The sequence below is a fragment of the Erythrolamprus reginae genome, chromosome 1 (assembly GCF_031021105.1).
Source record: "Erythrolamprus reginae isolate rEryReg1 chromosome 1, rEryReg1.hap1, whole genome shotgun sequence".
NCBI classification, from domain to species: domain Eukaryota; kingdom Metazoa; phylum Chordata; class Lepidosauria; order Squamata; family Dipsadidae; genus Erythrolamprus; species Erythrolamprus reginae.
Window position 1 is genome coordinate 51,602,803 of NC_091950.1, and position 17,884 is coordinate 51,620,686.

A 17,884-nucleotide genomic window follows, 5' to 3' on the forward strand; every position below is an offset into this window, starting at 1 on the left:
CCCCCTCTGTAAAAAGTTTGGGGACCCCTGCCTTAGTACAGCAATTATGTTTTGTATTTTTCACATACTGCTATTTTAAATTTTGAAGCCCACTTACATCCAGAGGCTTAGAAGTATACAGTAACTCTTCATGAAATAAACTTTAATGTGCCTCCCAATACCTCATAATTACTTAAAAATTATGATGCAACAGAAAAAAATAATATAAATCCAACTATGAAAGTTCTATACAGGTGATCCTCAACTTACTACGACAATTGAGCCCAACATTTCTATTGCTAACCGAAAGTTAAGTGATTTTGCTTTTTACAATCTTTCTTGCCACAATTGTTAAGTGATTCACTGCAGTTGTTAAGTTGGTAACATGGTTGTTAAGTGAGTCTGACTTCCCCATTGATTTTACTGGCCAGAAGGTCACAAAAGGTGATCACATGACCCCCGGACATTGCAACCATAATAAGATTCCTTTGCCAAGGGTCTGAAATTTGATCACATGACCAGGGGGATGCTGCAACGATTGTAAGTGTGTGGAAAATGGTCATAAGTCACTTTTTCAGTGCTGCTGTAACTCTGAATGGTCACTAAATAAACCGCGATAAGTTGAGGACTACCTATATTTACTCTCTAGGAAAGAGTGTCAGCGCAGTAGAAAAAAACCTTAGTTTATGTTAAATCTGCAATACCAAAGCCATCTTTATATAAAGAGGACTCATCTTTATTGATGAAACATTTGATGTCACAAAGCTTGTGCTCAGCTTCTATTTTAGCAGCTATGCTGTGACATGATAGAATTGAAGAGCAAGGGAAAAACCTCAGGATTTTCATTTATTTACTTATTTACTTACTTACTAACTAACTAACTAACTAACTTACTTACTTACTTACCTACCTACCTACCTACCTACCTACTTACTTATTTGAATTCTAGGCCGCCCTTCTTCATAGGCTTTTATGCCCTCAATTATTATTATTATTATTATTATTATTATTATTATTATTATTATTATTATTATTATTATTGTATTATTAAAAATGTCTTTGCCAAAGACTTTACTATGGACTTTGTGTTTCTTATTCTAGTATAGATTAAATTCAATGGAATTGTCCAGCAGAGAAATGCTGTGATGGATTGATTAAATTAGCATAACTATTTGATTTAACAGTTCAGGACATTTATTAAAGACTGAGAGTATTTTCTTAGGGAATCTAAACAGGAGAACAAAAACCGATGAAGATAATTCTAATGGTTAAAAAAAAACAAGGCCAGCACTATCCCCAGGTTCTCAATGATCTCCCAAGAACATACTACTTCAAAAATATTCTGCTGCACCTAAAACCCAATGGAACCCAGTTAGAGCAGATACAGTGTTAATTCCTCTTTTTTTCATTCTACACCACTGAACAGATCAATCAATCAATCAATTGCATTTGCCAAATTAATTTGCCAAATTAATTCAGACTCATGGTAATTATACAAGAAGGTGTTCAACTCCCAGAATTCTGGGACTGGAAGTCCACAAGTCTTAATGTGATTAAGTTTGGAGACCCTTATTATTCTATGTAAACCTCACAAACACTTCAACATAAAGTACTGAGTCTGGTTTATGAAGAAAGCGAATATTAAAAATAGGATAGCAGAAATAGTCTAAGTAACTAATGCCATCAATTTGATGTCCTTACTTATTTCTCAAGAATGTTAACAATAATGTACAATAAAATTCCTGCCCTCAAACACTGACCAGTTAAATAATAATCTGAGTTTATGAAATACAAATGGACATTTCTTTACCTTTGGGAAGACTCAATCATGTTGATTTAGTGATAACAAAATAAATTGGAAAAGCTCTATGCACTGATATTTTTACATATTTTTGTTCATATTTCAAGCATTTGCTTAAAATGTGTACCAAATGTATTGCTAAGCATTATTTTAACATAACTATTATTCTATATGCCATGGGAAGATAAATTTTGTATACGTGTGAAAAGCAGAGGATAATAGAATAGAATAGAATTCTTAATTGGCCAAGTGTGATTGGACACACAAGGAATTTGTCTTGGTGCATATGCTCTCACTGTACATAAAGGAAAATATAGATTAAAAGAAAATATAGTCAACCAAATCTTATGTTAACATTTATTTTATGATAAGGAGGAAGATGACATTCTTGGGGATACACAAAAGTTCTAGCCTATTAAAAGGGGCCAAAACATTCTTTTTAACTCCAGAACGGATGTGACTTAGACAAACACCCAAACTTATCATTATTAAATTATAAGGAAGAAGAGCTATAACACAATCTGCAGCACAAGATTCTATTGTTACAGCCAATCTGAATAAAAGTTGTTATAGACAAGCTGTGGAATTAATTTCATAGTCTGCTCTACCTAATAGGATTGACAAGACAAAACTAAACATCACATGGCAAATTCATGTCTCACATAGCTCTCAAACAGGTGGATTAAAACAAGAAAAAGAAAGGTATCACATTTCTTCATAATAATGGAAACAGTAAAATTTCAGCTATGAAAGTGCCTAGATTATTTGTTTTACGAGCATCCATATTTCCCCCTCATGGGGCAGAGACAGCTAATAGTATTGCTATTGCTAGCAGTAGTGTTCTCTTACAATTTAACACAACAGAAAAAAGTGCATTTTAAAAATACAAAGGTTTTGCCTTCATTTGCTTTTTTTTTTTAAAAGGGCAGATATTTCAATCTGAATGAATCATGTATTCCAACTCTAATATTTGCACTACTATATAACAGGCTATAATTTGCTAACAGAGGTCGTGGTGGTGGACCCAATCATCATAATTATTCCTCTTACCTCCATCTTGCTGTGAGTTCATGATATTTAGGGCAAATAGCATTGCATTTGAAAATGTGGTTGCCTCTTCTTTACTAGCAAAGTTCAGTCCATAGACCTGCCGTGCATCACGCCACTGATGGAATGTTGGCGTTGCCTGATTGTACTTCAATCCTTTCACAATTGAATAATTAATCACTACCTGGAATTGAAATAGAAGAAGTGAGGAATCACTAAGGAACATATGCGTTAACCTGATGCCATTATTTTCATACAATTGTTGCTTTTTTTAAAACTATTTTAATAATTTTATTATCTATGGTAGTTTTATGGATGGGTTAATATCAGTTGTGTTAGAAGGAGAAATAGCCTAGAAGGTAGAACAAGTAGTAGTAGATGCTTGAAACAAACTTCCAGCAGATGTGGTTGGTAACTCCACAGTAACTGAATTTAAACATGCCTGGGATAAACATATACCCATCCTAAAATAAAATACAGGAAATAGTATAAGGGAAGACTAGATCAGTGATGGCGAACCTTTTTTTCCTCGGGTGCCGAAAGAGCATGTGCGTGTGCTGTCGCACATGGGTGAGTGCCCATACCTATAATTCAATGCCTGAGAAAGGTGAAAACAGCTTCCCCTGCCCCCAGGAGGCACTCTGGAGGCCAAAAAAAGCCTGTTTCCCAAATTCTGGTGGAGCCAGTAGGCTCGTGTTTTGCCCTTCCCAGGAGGCTCACTGGAAGCCAAAAATGCCCTCCCGGAGCCTCTGTGTGAGCCAAAAATCAGCTGGCCAGCACATACATGCATGTTGGAGCTGAGCTAGGGCAATGGCTTGCATGTCAGCAGATATGGCTCTGCATGCTATCTGTGGCACCAGTGCTTTAGGTTCACCATCACTGGACTAGATGGACCATGAGGTCTTTTTCTGCCATCAATCTTCTATGTTTCTATGTAACAACAACCTACTCAGATAATAATGAATTAGCAGCTAATAATTCTAATTAGCAGGAAAAAATACACATAAACGCATGTATCATCTTAACATTATTGTATAGTCAGATGTTGTATACCTTGTTTTTCTCTTTATGTAACAGTTTATTTTCTTTTTGAAATAAATTTTGATTTCTCCCCAAAATATATTTCACGAAAGGCAGAAAAGAAATATAGGAAGATGTCTTGCATGAGATTGTTCTATCTTTTCATTTAGTCCAGTATTGTCTGTTTTCTTGGGAGCTCAAATATGAAGAAATCTTTCTCAACACCTGTTATCTGATCCTTTTAACTGCAGATCCTAGGGCAGTGATGACGAACCTATGGCACGGGTGCCACAGGTGGCATGCGGAGCCATATCTGCTGGCACGCAAGCTGTTGCCCTAGCTCAACTCCAATGTGCATGTGTGTGTCAGCCAGCTGATTTTTGGCTCACAGAGAGGCTTTTGGAGGATGTTTTGGGCTTCCAGGATGTTTTGGGCTTCCAGAGAGCCTCCAAGGTGATGGGGGAGGGTGGTTCTAGGGAAGCCTTTGAAGCTTGGGAGGGTGAAACATGAACCTACTGGGCCCACCAGAAATTGAGAAACAGTCCATTTCCGGCCTCCAGAGGACCTCCGAAGGGACAGGGGAAGCTGATTTCGCTCTCCCCAGGCATTGAATTATGGGTTTGGGCACTCGTGCATGCATGATAGCATGTACACACTGTCTTTCGGCACCCAACAAAAAAAGGTTTGCCATCACTGTCCTAGGGACTATAGCTTGGGCTTCCCACACCAGTGGTGGGTTGCTACCAGTTTGCTCTGGTTTAGGCAAACCTAGTAAGAGGCTTTGCCTGGATGTCATCACGGATTATTTTTGCATGTGCAGAAGCGCACGAGCGAACAAACACACAGGTGCATATTCACCGCCCGAACCAGTAGCGAAGGCAAGTGAAACCCATTACTACCCCAATAGTCACCAATAATGAGATTCTAGAGTTTATACAACTCATTGTTTTGCCCTGCCCTCACAACTCAGATTCCTAAGTCTCCCCATGTAATAAATTTTGCTCTTTTCAGTCTAGGCCTCTTCAGAGCCAAATGCCTAAATCAGATACAGTTTGGAAATAAAATACAATGTGATCTGAAAGTAGGGGGCGCTGTCATCAGCCCTCTTGGTACACTCCAATTAATTATGCACATTGTCATCTCGCCTGACCTATGTGAGGGCATTGGGATGGTTAAAATGGCCTGCTCCACTGCCCCACGCACCTAATAAATCCAATACATTTCCTGAGGACACCTAGGAATTTTTCCAGCCTTCAAGTAACCATTTTCTGAGATTCAACAAGGACATTAAACATGATTGAATACTAGTTGCAGACTGAAGGCTTCCCTTTCTGCAATGTTTCAAGAAATGAAGCATCTGAAGAGAGAGAGACATAGTAAGGTTGGCAGAAGACAATGAGAGAGTGCCCATTATTTAAGAATATTTAACGGCATAAAATGAATGGAATATGTTTTTTTTCATTGCTTTTCCTACATCTGGCCCTAGGTAAAGAAGCTGACCTCTGTGCTGATCACTACAATAACTTTATGGGATTCTTTGAGATAAAATGATTCACATTCATTGAAAATAAGCACTAATTGAGCAGAAACGTATGAGGTGATGAGGGTAGTGTCTAACAAGATTATCTGGGATCCCTTTCAGCTTTGTAGAGATCAAGAAAGTGAAAACAATCCTCTATAACACGATTGGATGGATTTACGCCAATCCGGGCTTCCTAAGTAGAATGCATTCAGCTGGATCTGGAAGGTAAGCAATACCAGCCTGATGGAAAGAGAGAAACCATCCAGCTATGTTACAGAACTTCTGCCCAATCTCCAATCTTCTTTGTTTAGAAAAGATGAGAGGGCTTCATCTACAGATAATCCTAAAACAGTGATGGCGAATCTATGCCCTAGCTCAGCTCCAAGATGCAGTCAGCTGATTTTCGGATCACCTGGAGGCTCTTGGAGGGCTTCTGGAGAGTCTACGAGGGAATGTGGGAGGGCATTTTTGCCTCTGGAGAATGGAAAGGGTGAAAAAGAGGCCTACCAGGCCCACCAAAGTTTGGGAAATGGGCTGTTTCAGGACTCCAGAGGGCCTCCAGGTGGGCGGGGGAGGCCATTTTCGCTGTCCCCAGGTAGTGAATTATGGGTGTGGGCACTCATGCAGGTATGACAGCACACACACAAAGAGGTTTTTGGAACCCAAGGAAAAAAAAAGGTTTGCCATGATCAGTGTTCCCTCTAATTTTTTTGGGGGGTGGGCGGAAAAGTATAGTGTCTGAGCGGCAGTCCCTTCGGGACTGGGCGGCACAGAAATAATAAATAAATAAATAAATAAATAAATAAATAAATAAATAAATAAATAATAAACAAACAAACAAACAAACAAATAAAAAACCCACCCTGTTTTGCCTCAGAGAATTTCAAAATAAAATACTGTACTGTGTGTCTATAACAGTGAGCTCATAAAAGGGCAACTCTATCAATATCAAAATGCCACTTAAATAGTTGAGCTAGTTTCAAACTAGATTTTGATTTTCTTTCTCTCTTCCTTACTCCCGTTCTTTTTCTTTCTCTTTTCCTTCCTCTCTTTTTTCTATCTGTTTCTCTCTCTTCCTCTCTTCCTCTCTCTCTCCTTCCCTCTCACTCTTTCCCTCTCGGCTTCTGGGCAGGTTTGGAAAACTCTGAGTTGATGATGATTTTTAAGTGAGCGATTGCTCACTGCTCAGCTTAGAGGGAACTATGGCCATGATTGTCCTAAAAGAAATTGAACATCTAGATACATTTCAAACATTCATGGCTTAACATGTAACACTGTAACACTGGTTACTTTGGTGGAATCATCTGCTTGAGCATCATGTAAAGACTGGCTAGGAGACCTTCCAATTTGACTAATGAGCCAAACATAATCCTTTTGGAAACAGAAAGCCATATAAACTTGATTCATTCCCACCTTGTGTTTAAGATTACTGCAATACTTTAAAATAGAGCTGCCCTTGAATGACTCAGAAATTAAAACTGAAGTAGCTCTATTTATTCTGCCCCCAGCCCCACCCCCCACCCCAATTTCCCCAATTTGGTAGTTTCCACATTATTGAAGTTAGTATGGACGGCCTAAAATTAAATTAAATTAAATTGAATTGAATTGAATTAAATTAAATTAAATTACAAACAAATAGTATACTGATAAGTAGGCTTCCAGCCAATTTGAGCTTTTAACTTTTTAATTCCTATATGTGGCATTTATTAGATCAGGAGTGTCAAACTCAATTTCATTCAGGGCCACATCAGGGTTGTATTTGACCTCATTGGGCCGGTGTGTGTTTATCTGGGGGCATTGTCAGGGTGGGCGTGGCCAGCTTGTTTTTGCTCATCAAGGCTTCATTTTTGGCCGTGACAGCTTCCTGCAGCCCTTTGCCAGCAAAAATGGAGCTCAGGGAGGCCCGTGAGTTCCATTTTCATTGGCAGAGGCACCGTTTCCAGGGTGGGCCTGCAGACAGGTCTAAGCACCCTGTGGGCTGGATCCAGCTCCCGGCCCCTTGAGTTTGACACCCCTGTATTAGATCACCTTTATTGACTACAGTTAGTTCTGTGAATTTATCTTAAGGGCTGTTGAGAATGAAGCTGCTCATTCAAATCCAGGTGATAAGATAAGAAACATCTTGTTTCTGAAGATAATAAGAGCTTCAACTTGTCTGCCTTTTTAAAATCACTAAGGCCGTAGGGTTGAAAGGGACTTTCACAGCAAATAATGACTATAGAAGATTATTATGCTAACAAGAGTTTTCTTGTAAAGCACGCTGTCTTGGGGTTTGAAGTAGAACAATATGTATAAATAAATAATCCAAACAAATGAGGGAGGAATATAAATCTTGGAACGTACAACATGCTTTATTTATATAATATCCTACATATAAAATCTGGCATTTCATGGTAATGCTGGAATTACCCGAAACCCTGGAGAACGTCTTATAACCACTGGAGACAGCTCTGTGTTAAATGGAGCAACAGCCCAGTTCAGCATAAGGCGTCCTTTGCTCGGCCTAAATTATGTATTTCAACCACAGAGGAAAGAATGTAATCTTAAAATAAAAAGTTTATATGTGCATACACACACTTAATATACCTTTTTCCAAGACACAGAACCACCACTGTTCTTTGAATTCTATTTTAGGACTTTTATGGTAGAAAGACTGAAAAAACAACTCACTTGTTGATCTTGAAGTTTAACTCCAACTACTCTAAATGTGTTGCTGGCTGTGTTGTGATAGATGTTGATTCGGCTGAAGCCTTGTTGTCCAGGTTTTATTGGCACCCATTTCTTACTGGTATCGTCATAAACCATAACTGATGCCCGGGCTTGGCATATACTCTGTTCACTGAAAAATAAATCAATAAGAATAAACAGTAAATCAAAGACAAGCACAGAATCAGTGATATATTTTATAATCTGAAATAGTAGTGCTTCAGAATGTTAGACATTTGCATTTTAAATGAAATGATTTAATTCAAAGTTCATCAATAGAAATCTGAATATTATCTTGTAGTCTCTACATTTTATGTTTTGGATAAAATGCATAGAAGAATATATTGTCTGTGGGAAACAAATATTTTCAGGTTTACATGCAAATTTGTTTTTCCAATGTCGATTAAAACAAACGAGTATGAAGCAGTCTTATGAACACATGAAAATGAAAGGACTGATTCACACATTCTCTCTATACAAAATACATACTATATGCTAGAATAGGATTCCTACCCAGTTTCATGCCTTCAAAGATTTCCATAATGCTGGCCTGGTTGTATTGGTTTGTGTTATCAGAGGGGAAAAATGTTCTTACTTACTGCTTATAGTATCTTTAGAGAACTCCCATGTAGAAGAAACTTTGGTTGCAAAGGTTTATCTGAAGCCCAAGACTCCATTATTCTCAATTTTCTTACAAGCCATTCATCCTTACTTAAACACCATATGTTCCAAGAGAAGTGCTAAGAAACTTTTGCCAGACCCATCCTTGAATACAGTTCATCTGTCTGGAACCCATACCACATTTCGGACATAAACACCCTTGAAAATGTCCAAAGATATTTCACCAGAAGAGCCCTTCACTCCTCCACTCGATACAGAATACCCTACGAAAGCAGACTATCAATCCTAGGTCCAGAAAGCTTAGAACTACGACACCTAAAACACGATCTAAGTATTGCCCACAAGATCATATGCTGCAACGTTCTACCTGTCAATGACTACTTCAGCTTCAATCGCAATAACACAAGAGCACGCAACAGATTCAAACTTAATATTAACCGCTCCAAACTTGACTGTAAAAAATATGACTTCAGCAACCGAGTTGTCAAAGCGTAGAACTCATTACCTGACTCAGGTAACCCCCAACATACGGAGAGGGGCGGCATACAAATCTAATAAATAAAATAACATTTTTCTCTTAGACTATCCACGATTGACCTTTCCAGGTTCCTTAGAGGTCAGTAAGGGGTGTGGATAAGTGCACCAGTGTGCCTTCCATCCCCTGTCCAATTGTCTCTCCTTATCTCATTTATCTTTTCTTCCTTTCAAATATGTTCACCTATATTTTTATATCTTTTCTTCTAATGAAGAAAAGTACAAAGAGTCCTAATGCACAAATATCAATCTGTGTATATCTATCACATACATTTTATGAAGAGGGATTTTTTAAATTGTTGCCAAATCAAAGAAATCTATCATATTTTTCAGAGTATAAGATGCATCCTTTTCCTGCCTAAAAGAGGGTGAAAATGTCTGTGTCTTAAATAGCAATACTGAATTTTATGCAAATTTAAGCAAACAACAAGGATGCAACAAAATGGGCAATGCAAAATTGGTATCAGTACAAGATGGAACACATTCAGTTTGAAATTATGGATATAAAAATGAATACGATTCATGAAAATAAAGTGAAAAAACTGATGGGAAAATTGGACAGGGTTAGAGGTTTTATGGTTGGTAGAATTCGAGACGGAGTTATAAAGAATAAACTGGAATCACTCTATAATCTGTAAACATAATAATGTTATTGGTTTAAAATAATATAAATCAGTACACCCTCATTTTGGTGGAGGGGTTCTGAATGAATGATACTGGGTGGTGGGAGCACATATCACTGTGCACTTGTTTTTTGTGTAGTGTGTATCTGCTGTTAATATTAAAAACTAATAAAATTTATTTAAAAAAACAAATTTAAGCAAACAACTAGCAGTAATTCTAAGCAGACAAATAAAATGACAAATATTTTTTTTCTTTTCTTGTTGTATCACCCCCTTCCTAATCTACTTTTTGTTGTGGTTGGCTCTGGCCCAGCTCCTGCCCCAGGGAATGTGGAGGTGGACGCAGGGGAAACTTCAACATGTCATAGACCTGTGTTATTGCCGACAGAGTCAGTTTAGAGTTTAGTTTCTTCGGATGAAGAAGAAGGTGGGAGTGACTTGGAAGAGGGGGCTTGGCACACAGCCCAGGCAGTCAATCTCCATTATCTTCCATTGATTTGGATGAAGACGTCTTGGACCCACGCAGGCGCAGAATTATACGTAGAAGAGACCAAGTAAGGACATATTATCGGAGATAAGAGAGGCCACCTGTGTTTGGGTGGGGCTCCAGTAATTAGGGCTGCTGCTATAAATAGCAGCGTGTGGGTTTGGCTGTTGTGGAAGAGTATCTGATCGCAGTTCTTCAGGATCGTGCCTTGACTTTGTTTGTTCATTTTTCACGTCTTTGAAACCAACACAGAGCAAAGTGTGTGGGTGTTTCACTTCGTGGAAGAAGAACGGGTGTGAAGTTTCTTCACAGCTGCTAGCTAAGTACTTAAAGACTGATTAAGGGAAATTGTACAGTACCCGGTTGTTTTGGGACGAGTGCTCTTTGCAATACAAAAAGAGTGCTCAGTTTATTTTGAAGTTTGTGATAAAGAACATTGTTTTGAATTTTCAAACATGTGTGTGTCTGAAATTTGTATCCTTGAATTTTCGGGAGGCTCCTACCAGAGAGCCAGGCAGAACACTTTTTAGGCTAAAAATATTTAGAAAAACAATGAAAAGTGCTACAGTTAAGTTTAAAAGTACTTCTTGAGTTATAGTCCTCTGTGTTTGACACAGTGTTATAGTCCTATGTGTTTGACACAGAGATTGCATTCTAGGATAGAAGAATGCAATCACAAAATAATTCTAGAAACAGAAAAGTAAATATAGATCAAGATAAAAGTGTGACTAGAATTCCAATTAAATTTAGTGGGGTTGTCAGTATGAGAACTGGAACTCAAATCTAGCAAAACTACCACTAAAGTTCTGCAATGTATACTGGAGAGATTTGAACACTTGGGCCAGAACATTTTTATATTTTTCATTACTACATTTGAGCACAGAGGTAGCCAAATTTGCTAACACTACAGAAATTATCACAAGAGGAAAATAAAATATACAGTGAAGAGCTCCAAAAATATTTCTCCATACTATATGAATGAGCACCAGATGTCAAATGCGGTTCCACATACAATAATGTACATCAACTGGGGGGGGGGGGAGAGAGAATCAAACTTTATACATGAATAAATGGGTTGAAAGTTGCTGGCAGTTGGGAGCAGCTGATCAAGGAAGGTTTTCTGGAGTCATGGTAAATAAGAAAATATCAACTCAGAATGTAACAGGGAAGACGCAAAATTTGGAGATTTTAAAATAAAGCATCAATGTTGCAATTCCCTTAGCTAAATCATAGTGACTGTTGGAATATTGTATACATACTTAAGAGGATATTATGGAGAATCGGAAGCCTCCCCCAAAAGACACTTGCACGCACACACACACACACACACACAAATACAGTATATATCTTTAAATAATGTATAATTTCATTGTGCAATTACAATGATGTCTACCAATTTTAGAATATTTCTCAAAAGGCCTGAAAGATTGGGGCTAGTAGTCTAAAGAGCTGTTTATCACTCCCTTAAATATTGACTGATGTATTCAAATAGCAAGAAAAGGTTATCACTCTCTGGAGTGATGTGTCTGGAAAGCATCTGGTTTGGAAAGGTGGGCACAGAACACCATCCTGATGGGACACTGGTGTTATCCAAGATGACCTTTAGTTCTTACGGTGCTACAAATGTGGAGTTTATAATGGATAAGCCATGTTATTAGGTACTGCTGGGTTCTAATTTCAGATTTTAAAAAACCTTTTCAACCCAGGCAGGACTGTATCTACAAGTGTATTACCAGACTCACAACACTAAAATGCCTTTTTACATTTCAATTTCTTCTCTGCTAAACTCTCATGGTAAAGCCTAAAAGCCTGTTTCCACACTGCTTCAGGAACTTTCATTCTCATGCTAATATTTATGCTAATATTTATTTAAAAGCTCACAATAGATAGTAGGATTGTATCACGACATTATGACATCCCTTCTATCCTTACACGACATACCATCAATTACATTAAGAGCATTATTGTGAAGTATATTTTACATCATAACTTACTTCATCACTATTCCCAAATTAAATTGCCTTTTGAACAAATCATATTCCATAGCCATATCAGTAGAAAAAATTAAAAACATTATCCAGGCAAATATTTTTTTGCATATTGGGAGAAATGATATATTCATTAACTGCCATACTCAAACTCAAGGCCTGGGGACCATAATTGGCCCACGGGGTGTTAGATCTGGCCTGCCAGGCCCCTCTATAAACAGAAAATGATGGGCCCATGGTGCCTCTGCAAGCAAAAACGAAGCTCAGGAGGGCTGCATTCCAGGCTCCATTTTCAACTACAACTGCCTCCTGCCACCCTCTGCCAGTAAAAATGGAGCTTGTGGGGGTGTTTTTGTTGGCAGAGTGCTTGGACCACAACAAACGCCTCTGACATGAGTGACGTCAAGCTGGCCATGCCCAACCCACTCCCGAGGTCAAGCACAACCTTGATGCAGCTCTCAATGAAATTGAGTTTGCCACCTCTGTTCTAATGGTATAGAAGAGCCAGTGCAGTACAGAGATCAAAGTATTGGACAACAACTGATGATATCCTAGATCGAGTCTACTCATAGCCATTGGAAGCCTTTCCAAAAAGAAAAGGGTCAAAGAGCTTTACATCCCTGTACGTTGCACTTCCTACTACTAGGCTCAATAGTGACGGATAAAAGTTTTCTTCATGCTGAATAATGGAAGGAGGTCACGATGACCCTTTTCTCTCTTTTTAAAAATCCCTATCAGGTAATCTGCTGACAGAGACTCCTATCACAGAGTGTCAATACTAATTAATACTTGTCATCCAAGTTGGTCGTATCTGAATGTGTTGGGAATCAATCCTCCAGAATTCATAAATAGATAGAGCTATCAAAAGTGAAAGGAAAAAAATCTTCAGTTTTTAGTTCATATAAATTTATATTAATGGCAAAAAAAGAAGATTTCTGTGATGGTTAGAAGGAATTATTATTATTATTATTATTATTATTATTATTATTATTATTATTATTATTTATTGGATTTGTATGCTGCCCCTCTCTGTAAACTCGGGGCGGCTCACAACAATGATAAAAACAATACATGATAACAAATCTAATAATTAAAATCTAGAATAACAGTTTTACATTAAAAAGTCTAAAAAGAAAAAAAACCCCAATAGATAGAATACATACACATAGTCATATCATGCACAAAATTACATAGGCAAGGGGGGGGATGTCTCAGTTCCCCCAAGCCTGACGACAGAGGGGGGTTTTAAGGAGTTTACGAAAGGCAAGGAGGGTGGGGGCAGTCCTAATCTCTGGGGGGAGTTGATTCCAGAGGGTCGGGGCCGCCAAAGAAAAGGCTCTTCCCCTGGGTCCTGCCAGATGACACTGCTTAGTCGACGGGACCCGGAAAAGACCAACTCTGTGGGACTTAACCAGCCGCTGGGATTTGTGCAGTGGAATTATGTCCTTGAAGTTTATGTTTGCAATTGTGAGCTTTCTATTCTAATTTATGGATTTATGGTTTCTGGTATATCAAGGAGCCAGATTCCATTTTTTGAAACAATTACAGTAATGGTCTTATGGATAGGTGTAAGTCTCAGGATGCGGTGACTCAGTGGGGACCTGGTGGCTCAGTGGCTAAGATGCTGAGCTTGTTGATCATAAAGGTCGGCAGTTCGGCAGGTTGAATCCCTAGCGCCACATAATCGAGTGAGCTTCCATTACGTGCCCCAGTTTCTGCCAACCCAGCAGTTCAAAAGCATGTAATTATTTACAGGACCGTCTCCTGCCACATACCTCCCAGAGACCTATTAGATCGCACAGAATCGGCCTCCTCCAGGTCCTGTCGACTAAACAATGTAGGTTGGCGGGACCGTGGGGGAGGGCCTTTTCTGTTGCCGTCCCAGCTCTATGGAACCAGCTCCCTCCCGATTTTTGCAATGGTCCCACTTTACTGGCTTTTCAAAAAGCTGTTAAAATCTGACTTTCCCGACAGGCCGGGTGTGTGTGTGAATTTTAACACCAGACATGTCTGAATTAAATTTGTTGGTATGTGTTCTGTCGGGCTCTCTGGTAGAATCCTCCCAAAAATTCAGAGGTACAAATTTCAGACACACACAAGTTTGAAAATTCAAAACAATGTTCTTTATAATGAAAATTCACTTAAACCAAGCCCTCATTTGGTATAGCAAAGAGCACTCATCTCCAACCAAACTGGTAATTTATACAAGTCCCTTATCAGTTCTGTGATACTTAGCTTGCAACTGTGAGGCAATTCACAGTCCTTCTTCTTTCACAAAGTGAATAGGCGTTGATTGCTTACCTGAACGCCTCTTCTCGTACGGTGAGTGGGTACAGCAGTCACATGGGTTGCTCCTGTCCAATCCGTTGGAACTGAGCCTAGTATTAAAAAAGACTGCTGGATCCGCCCCTTCCCCAGAATTCGCGAATCCGTAGACTAGGCTCAGTAGTGAAGCTCTTTAATGTTCAACTCTCATGTGTTATAAGAAATTAGAATAGAAGGTAAAGAAGACCACACAAGGGAGGGAAGTGACTGCTGTACCCACTCACCGTACGAGAAGAGGCGTTCAGGTAAGCAATCAACGCCTATTCTCCGTACTGAAGGAGTGGGTCCAGCAGTCACATGGGACATACCCAAGAGATAGGTCCCTAGGGTGGGAGTACATTGCTATCGTGAGAGATAACGGATTGGAGTACTCTTCTTCCGAAGGCAGCGTCTGCTGATGCGTACGAATCAATCTTGTAGTGTTTTATAAAGGAATTTGGCGAGGCCCAAGTGGCTGCTTTGCAGACTTCTTCCAACGGAGCCTGAGTCGCCCAAGCGGCAGATGTGGCAGCACTTCTGGTGGAATGCGCTGTAATATTCCTTGGAATGGAGAGGGAAGCTGTCTCGTAGGCCTTTGAGATGGCCCCTCTGATCCAACGACCTATTACTGTGGAAGACACTCTGGATCCCAAGGATCTGGGATGGTAGGCTATGAAGAGTGCTTCAGATCTCCGGATGGATCTTGTGCGTTGGATATAAATCTTTAGCGCTCTAGTGAGATCTAGAGTGTGCCATCTAATCGCCAGGGGATGCTCTCGTTGGAGACAGAAAGAAGGTAAAACGATATCCTGAGATCTGTGGAACATGGAACTGACCTTGGGTAGAAAGGTGGGGTCCAGCCGCAGAACCACCTTATCCTGATGAAACTGACAGAGGTCCTGTCTGATAGAAAGGGCTGCCAACTCAGATATGCGTCGGGCGGAAGTAATCGCCACCAGGAATGCTACCTTGAAGGATAGGTACCTGAGGGACGCAGAGTTCAGGGGTTCGTAAGGTGCTTGAGTAAGAGAGTGGAGAACCCGTGGCAAGTCCCAGGTTGGATATCTGTGGATTTTAGAAGGCCTGAGATTGGCCACTCCTCTTAGAAATTCTTGGATTTCTGGAAGGGAGCGTAGGGGCTGCCTGCGAGGCCCCGCCAAGACGGAAGAGATAGCGGCCAGATGGCGGCGGATGGTGCTGGTAGAGAGACCTTGGTGAAAACCTTTCATAAGGAAGGCGATTAACCTGTGTATGGGAAGACACAGGGGGGATAAGCCCTCCTGCGAGCACCACTGATGAAATTTGGACCAAGTATGGTCGTAGATCCGATTGGTAGACCCCCTTCTAGATTTCAGAATGATTTCCACTGTGTCTGGGTCATACCCTCGCAGGTCTAAGTCCCTCCGGATAACAGCCAGGCGGTGAGGTGGAACCACTCTGGATCCGGATGGAAGGAGGCCCCCTGCCGCAACATATCCTCCGAAGCGGGGAGTCGCCAGGGGTCCTGGACGGACAGTTGTTGAAGGTCCGCGAACCAGGGTCTGCGAGGCCAGTGAGGGGCAATCAGGATTACACGTGCTTTCTCCAGGAGGATTTTGTTGATCACGTCTGGCAGAATTGGAATTGGAGGGAAGGCATACAGTAGGCCTGGAGGCCAAGGACTCCTGAGGGCATTGACTGCCTCCGCTCCCGGAGACGGGAACCTGGAGATGAAGCGGGGAAGCTGGGTATTGTCTCTGGTCGCGAATAGATCCAACACTGGATGGCCGAACCTGAGGCAGATTTGGTGGAACAGTGACTGATGGAGATTCCACTCGCCTGGATCTATGGTGGCTCGTGAGAGCCAGTCCGCTTGGACGTTGAGGCTCCCCGAGATGTGATCGGCTAGAAGCGATTGGAGATTTTTCTCTGCCCAAAGACCCAACTTCAGGGCCTCCCTCATGAGGGCCTTGGATCTTGTGCCTCCCTGTCTGCAAATATGGCTTTTGGTGGCTATATTGTCGGTGAGAATCAGCACATGTTGGTTGGATATGTGAGGTTGGAATTGCTTTAGAGCTAGAGACACGGCTCTTAATTCTAGCCAATTGATGGGCTTGGAAGCCTCCTCCGGTGACCATGTGCCCTGAGCTAAAAGACCTTGGGCGTGGGCTCCCCAGCCCGAGAGGCTGGCATCTGTGGTGACTACAAACTGGTCGGGACACCGGAAGGGGGATCCCTTGTCTAGGGCTGGAGAAGTCCACCACTTGAGGGATCTGCGAACCGTCGGTGGGATGGTGATGCGTCGGTTCGAGTTGCTGTGGCCTGATCTCTGAAATGGTAATAGTAGCCATTGAAGTTCCCTGGCGTGAAGGCGGGCCCAGGGAACAATACCAATACATGACACCATCTTACCCAAAAGGGAGGATAGGGTGACAATGGAGGCCGATTGCTGGGGCAGGATGCGAGCAATGAGATCCAAAATGCTGCGTTTTCTCTCATTGGAGAGAAAAACCTGGGATATTTCGGAATTAATGATAGTCCCCAGATGCAGGATGGAAGTGGATGGATCAAGATGACTCTTGTTAAGGTTTATGGAAAAACCATGGTTCTGTAGAACCGACATGGTAGAGGAGAGGTCTGCAGCTACACCAGCTCTGGAATTACCATGAATTAAAATGTCATCTAAATAACATAAAATATGAATGGGAGAGGCCCGGATATGAGCCGCCAAGGATCCCAAGAGTTTAGTGAAAACCCTGGGAGCTGAGGAGAGCCCAAAAGGCATAGCCCTATACTGAAAATGCCTGCCTTGAAAGGCAAAGCGCAGAAATCTCCTATGGACCTTGGCAATGGGGATATGGAGGTAGGCCTCAGTGAGATCTAGAGACACCATAAAGTCTCCTCGATGAAGAGCTGATAAAATGGAAGATAGGGAGTGCATTTTGAATTTTCTATATTTAATGAAGCGGTTTAATTTCTTTAGGTCCAAGATGGCTCTCCAGCCTCCAGAAGTCTTAGGGACCATGAAGAGGATGGAATAGAAGCCTAAACCTCTCTGGAGAGAGGGGACCGGTTGAATAGCTCTAATAGTCAACAAATGAGAAATAGCCTCCTCCATTCGAATACGAGATGGAGAGGAACTGGGAGAGGGACAAGAAATAAAACGGTTAGGGGGAGAAGAAATAAACTCTAACCTTAGGCCCCTTTCCACTGTGTCAATGACCCAGGGGTCCTTACAAGAGCGGTGCCAGGCGGAAGAGAACCAGGCTAGGC

The 17,884-nt window shown here is 40.8% G+C and overlaps 1 protein-coding gene across 8 annotated transcripts in view; it reads right to left on the reverse strand.

Moving 5' to 3' along the window:
- The window catches only part of EVL (Enah/Vasp-like), a 196,908-nt gene that overhangs the window by 89,061 nt on the left and 89,963 nt on the right, over positions 1 to 17,884 (reverse strand). For all 8 annotated transcript variants that reach the window (XM_070752391.1, XM_070752400.1, XM_070752373.1 and 5 more), the window contains exons 2-3: positions 8,040 to 8,208; positions 2,831 to 3,011 (exon numbers count right to left, since the gene is read on the reverse strand). In XM_070752391.1, the coding sequence (XP_070608492.1) occupies positions 2,831 to 3,011; positions 8,040 to 8,208 (350 nt within the window). The remainder of the gene's footprint in view (positions 1 to 2,830; positions 3,012 to 8,039; positions 8,209 to 17,884) is intronic.